Genomic DNA, 5,719 nt, shown 5'->3' with positions numbered 1-5,719 from the left:
TCACATGAGCCTTGGATTGGTTTTTGCGAACTAACGCTTTAAATGATTTTGGGGGCAAGGTGAGCGCTTGGAGTTTGCCCAGCCATGCCACGATCACGTCGAATAGGGAAACGGGACTCGTCTGCAGGCGCCCCTATAGCACATACCGGGCGAATCCTTCTCCTGTTAGTGCTGTTGTCCATGCCAAGTCCCCCCCCCCTTCCCCCAACGTCCACTAGTTTCTCTGTCTTTTATCCACTGAACCTTTTTTGTTCGATTTGGAGGCTTGTAGGACATTCTCATGTCACACCTCTTCATTCTTTTATTGGCATTGCAAACATGAGCTTTTAAATGTTCACAGCTTCTTCTTCATCAACAACATTTTAAAATTGCACACGCCCACAGTCTCTTGTGTCTCCAAATGGAAATCAATGTTGTGGAAGGGACTTATTCACTGTACATCCAAGCCACAATTTGTTAACATTGTGTGTGAACCAATTAATTGGTTCTAAGAATAAAGTGAAGTAACGAGATTTGGTATGACCTGGCAAATTTTTAGAGTGGTGGAAAGTGTGCTGACTGGCTGCTAGGGGTACACCAGTACCCCTGAGCTTAAAGCTCTGCTAAAGGATGTTACAGGCTCCCCACTATCGAGAACATCTACAGGGAACGCTGCTGTCAGAGAGTAATCGGGGACTTTATTTAAGGAGTCTTACTTTTGCACTAAATTGATTTTTTTTTTACCTCTCTGTATTGCACAGTTTGTTCACATTTCTCTACAATGAATGTCTGACTTATTGGAGCTTCCCAGCTACATAAAGCACACTAATATAATTGTCCATTTAATTAACACATACCACTACAGCACTTTATACAATGTATGCAGATCTGCTCTTACTTTAACATCGAAGTACTCGAGATGGCAGAGGCCGACAGCATCGAATCCACGCTGCTGAAGATCAAACTGCGCTGGGTAGGTCACATCTCCAGAATGGAGGACCATCATCTTCCCAAGATCGTGTTATATGGCAAGCTCTCTACTGGCCACCGAGACAGAGGTGCACCTAAGAAGAGGTACAAGGACTGCCTAAAGAAATCTCACATTGACCACCGCCAGTGGGCTGATATCGCCTCAAACCGTGCATCTTGGCGCCTCACAGTTCAGCAGGCAGCAGCCTCCTTTGAAGAAGACCGCAGAGCCCACCTCACTGACAAAAGGCAAAGGAGGAAAAACCCAACACCCAACCCCAACCAACCAATTTTCCGCTGCAACCGTGTCTGCCTGTCCCGCATCGGACTGGTCAGCCACAAACGAGCCTGCAGCTGACGTGGACTTTTTACCCCCTCCATAAATCTTCCCAAAGAAGAAGATACATATTGAAACGTCCACTGTATTTAAAAGGTTGTTTCGATTTAGTCAAGAATCTGCATTAAAAATCCTTTTTTTTTGCATGAATTCGAGGCCCGAGTCCCTGTGAGTGAAGTTTGCAGAATGAAGTTGTCTGGTTGTATCAGTTTTTGATTGCAACATTATTTTCTTTCTCTTAACTTTTCTGGTGGTGCAGTTGGATACGGACACGGAACTGGGGCATCCACGTCCCGACGGGCTGAAAGTCCTGAATTTGGACTCTTCTCCACGTGAATGGACGGGCGCTGCAGCCAATGAGACACGCAGCGCCCCGCGGTCCGGCCTTGCCATTGGATGCGCCTCGGGCCGCCGCTGCAGCGCGGGGGGGGGGCGGATGCGGATGCGGAAGTGAGTGGAGCCCGGCCGGGTCGGGGAAAGCGGAGAGGGAGGAGGATGATCGAGGGTTGGAGCCCGGTCTCGCAGACCTTGCTCGGGACCTTGCTCACCTGGGGCCTCACTGCTGCCGGAGCTGCTCTGGTGTTCGTCTTCTCCCAGGGACAGGTTGGTGTTGGTGTATCACATTGCCAGCGAAGGATTGAAATGCAGTGTTTGACTCCCCTTCGGAGATTAGTCTTTAATACTAATGGTGTTCAGTGTCCATGAAGAAGTAGGACACATCCAATCCAGGCAGCTCAAGCAAGGAAGTCTGGGGTCAATTACAATGCAGAGACGTACTGGCAGCTCACGCATAGGCAGCATCAGGTAACAAAATTTATGGCAGTGGTTTTCAACCTTTTTTAAACCACTCCCATATCACCTCTCTAGCCACAGAGAACCTATGGCACTGGTGAGTCAGGGATTACTTGAAGTGGTGTATAAAAAAAAAGTTGAGAACCACTGGTCAGTTCATTGTGCAATTTGCAAAGACGCCTTCCAGTCTTCAGTGTTGATGGCTGATCTGATTTGCTGATCTGTTTCTCAACCCCCCCCACCCCCCCTTACCACATGTGCAAAGACAGCACACCTCCTGTCCATGTCTTGTAACATCCTGATTTCGTTGGTCTTCCCATTGCTTTTTCACAAGTGAAGCTCCTTGAATCTTCTCTGTCATAGGAATGGTCTTTGCCATGTGGACCATGCCTGTGTCACTGCCCTTCTTGAGGGCATTTAGATAAAATCGCAAAGAATTGTTCTTGCCATCAATAGTTGAATGGAGGAAAGTTTAGGGGAGATGTCAGCTGTAATTTATTTTGAACACTGATCGGGGTGGGGGTCTGGAATGCATTGCTGGGGGTGGTGGTGGAGGCAGGTGCAATAGGGACATTCAAAGACTTGGACAGGCACATGGATGTAAGAAAGATGGGGTTTATGGATGTGAGGTAGGGAAGTGTTGAATTGTTGTCGAGTAAGTTTACAAAGGTTGGCACAGCATTGTGTGCTGAAGGGCTTGTACTGGGTTGTAATGTTCTATGTATTCATTGCATGTTTAAAAAAACACTCAAAAGGAAGTATAATTTAATGTGCAAAACTGCCTGTTACAATTTCTGCATTCTATAAATACAAGAGGTTAATGATGTGGGCGAAAATTGAAATCTGATATTAACTGGGATTACTTCAATGTAACAAATTGTGTCGAGGCTGAACTTTTTTCAGCTCTATCCTGGAAAGATTTTAAAGTCAGAATTTTATAGCCCCATTGTCAAGTTGTCTCCCTCTGCTAGCCCTACTTGTCTGCATTTGGCCCATATCCCTCTAAACCTTTCCGATCCATGGACCTGTCTTTTAAAGTTTGTTATTAGATTTGTCTGTACCACTTCCTCCTGCAGCTCCTTCCACATACCTCTGTGGAAACAGATGCCCCTTGGGTTCTTTCAATTCTTCCCCTTTCTCTTTAAATCTGTACCCTCTAGTTTAAGACTCCACTACCCTTTGGTGAAAAGTATTTACTTAATCTATTGGAATCAGAATTTGTTGTCATGAACAAGTCATGAAATTTGTTGTTTTGCGGCAGCGTCTTATGACATCACTATAAAATAATAACAATATTAGTGGATGAAAAGTAAGGCAGTGTCTTTGGTTCATTGATCATTCCGGAATCTGATGGCAGCGGGGAAGAAGCTGTCCTTGTGCTGCTGAGTGCTCCCCTTTACCCTGATGGTAGCAGAGTGAAGAGGGCATGGCCTGGGTAGTTGGGGTCTTTGAGGATAGAGGCTTTTTTTTAAAGAGACTGCCTCATGTAGATGGAGTGAAGTTTGGTGGCTGTGATGTCGCAGGCCGAGTTAACAACCCTCTGGAGTTTATTGCCCCTCATGATGATAAATATCACAATTACTGCCCCGATGGTCCTGAGAGAGATGTCCCACCTCTCCTTGTACTCAACCTGGTTGTTCGTTCAGGTGCCTTTACTATTCAGCGTGGGCAAACATGTCTCTCCATCCATCACAATCTCTGACCCTCTGAATTGTAGTTGCCTCCCCTGTTTCTAACCATGATGTTAATCCATCTATCATTTCCATTCTCTGTCTACCTCTGCTTCTTTTTCCATTCAGGTTTCCAGTTGTAACTAAGTGTTTTAATTTATCTCTTTGCATCATGTGTCCAAAGAATTTTGATTGCTGTTTTCTGATATTTTGAAGTAATTATATTTTGTTTTCGTTCTTTGTAGAACTTCATTTATTATCCTGCCTGCATGTGGTATGCATGTCGTGTACCAGTCCTGGTAACATTCTTATAAATAGTTTCTGCATCCTTTCTCAAATACACATTTCCTATGAACAGATGACCACAACAGTCCAAGTGTGACCTCAACAACATATTGTACAGAAATCCCTGCTCCTGTTGTTAACCACCCTATCTACCTGTGTCAACACTTTCATGGAACTGTGTACCTGTAGCCCAAGACTCTTTGTTCTTCACCTCTCTTCAGGTGCTTTCCACTTGCTATCAGAGTATAGTAAAGCCCCTGGTGTTTGGCACCTCGTGGATTGGTAGGTGCCGGATAAGCAAATTTTCTGGTTGTTTGCCTAACTGCACCTGAATTAAGAATAAATAGTTTAAAAGACAAAAATACAATACTGTAATTACACTGAACAAACTTCACTTGCATGAATATATAAACCTTAAAGGATTTTCTTCATTTTCAGTTACATTCTTTGAAAACATTTAACCATCGCTGCCTCTGCAGGTTCCTCCCCCTCCACGGAGCTGCCTGAAAGACAAAAAAAAAAGGGCATAATTAGTTCCCTGCTCTTCCAGGTTTACAGATAAATCCTGACTATTATACTTAATAATATACTAATAAAGACTCTTACTGAGCAGGGATAAGGAGACACTTTAAGAGAGTCACCTCAACAGTGAGCGGCATCAACCAGCTCTTCATCCTGGGTGCTGCCATTTTATTAAAACAGCTGCCATGAGCAAAGCATGATCGAGCCTCTCCGCTGGCTGAGTATTTGCTACCATCTTTTCCAAAGTTTTGTGTTGCTTCAGAGAATATTTTAAATGTTTATGTATTTTTTAATTTATTCTTGTTTATTTCTATTTGTTTATTTTCCTTTTTTTTTGCTTGTTGCTTGAATTCTGGATAATAGGGGCTTTACCTGGTGTAACCTACTGAAATGCAACACCTTGCATTTGTCTGAGTTAAATTCCATGGCCCATTATGCAGACTTGGCTTCAGAAGGAGAAATCTTGGATCTTGGATCTAATCTTTGGCAATGTAGCCGGGAGGGAGGAATGAATATCTGGGCAAACTTTATGGAGACAGTGACTAACTCTGTTGTAGTGGAGAATAACAAAAATCGACTGGTTATCCAAGATCTGAACTGGGGGAGGGGGAGGGTAAGCAGATTTCAATGTAATAAGACAGGGCTTGACAACAATAGATGGCACTCAACCTCATGCAGGCAAGTCTACAGGGCAAGGAGTGGGAGGTGTTTAAACATGAAACATAATGAGAGTTGGGGCCATTATATTCCAAGATGGAGGAACCTTGATGTTGGGGGAAGTGCAGTTGGTAAAGAAACAAAGTTAGCAGAGTTAGATTTAAAGGAAGAGTTTCTTGGCATGAAAGCAGGCCCTTTGGCCCAACCTGTTTGTGCTAAATTGTCTCCCTAAGCTCGTCCCATTTACTTGCATTTTGCCCATATACTTCTACTCCAGTGGTTCCCAACCTTTTTCCACTCACATACCACTTCCCTTTGCCATAGGTGCTCTGTGATTAGTAAGGGATTGCTTACGATGCTATGTGGGTGGTAAGTAAAAGTTTGAAAACCACTGTTTTAATCGTAGTTCATGGACTCGGTTTCATAACTCCAAAGGAACTGGGCCAGTGACAAATTTTCTCAAGCAAAGTAGGGCAGTGGTTGTCAACCTTCCCTTCCCATTCGCATA

General features: G+C 44.1%; 1 protein-coding gene across 2 annotated transcripts in view; it reads left to right on the top strand.

Annotated features, from left to right (window-relative positions):
• Nucleotides 1–1,735: 1,735 nt before the first annotated feature.
• The window catches only part of LOC138759501 (zinc transporter ZIP11-like), a 489,253-nt gene continuing 485,269 nt past the window's right edge, over nt 1,736–5,719 (top strand). For both annotated transcript variants that reach the window (XM_069930028.1, XM_069930027.1), the window contains exon 1: nt 1,736–1,888. In XM_069930028.1, the coding sequence (XP_069786129.1) occupies nt 1,781–1,888 (108 nt within the window). In that variant the 5' untranslated portion in view covers nt 1,736–1,780. The remainder of the gene's footprint in view (nt 1,889–5,719) is intronic.

The sequence above is a fragment of the Narcine bancroftii genome, chromosome 3 (genome assembly GCF_036971445.1).
Source record: "Narcine bancroftii isolate sNarBan1 chromosome 3, sNarBan1.hap1, whole genome shotgun sequence".
Lineage (NCBI taxonomy): Eukaryota > Metazoa > Chordata > Chondrichthyes > Torpediniformes > Narcinidae > Narcine > Narcine bancroftii.
Note: the sequence above shows the minus strand (reverse complement) of the source record. Positions and strands in the feature narration are given on the sequence as shown.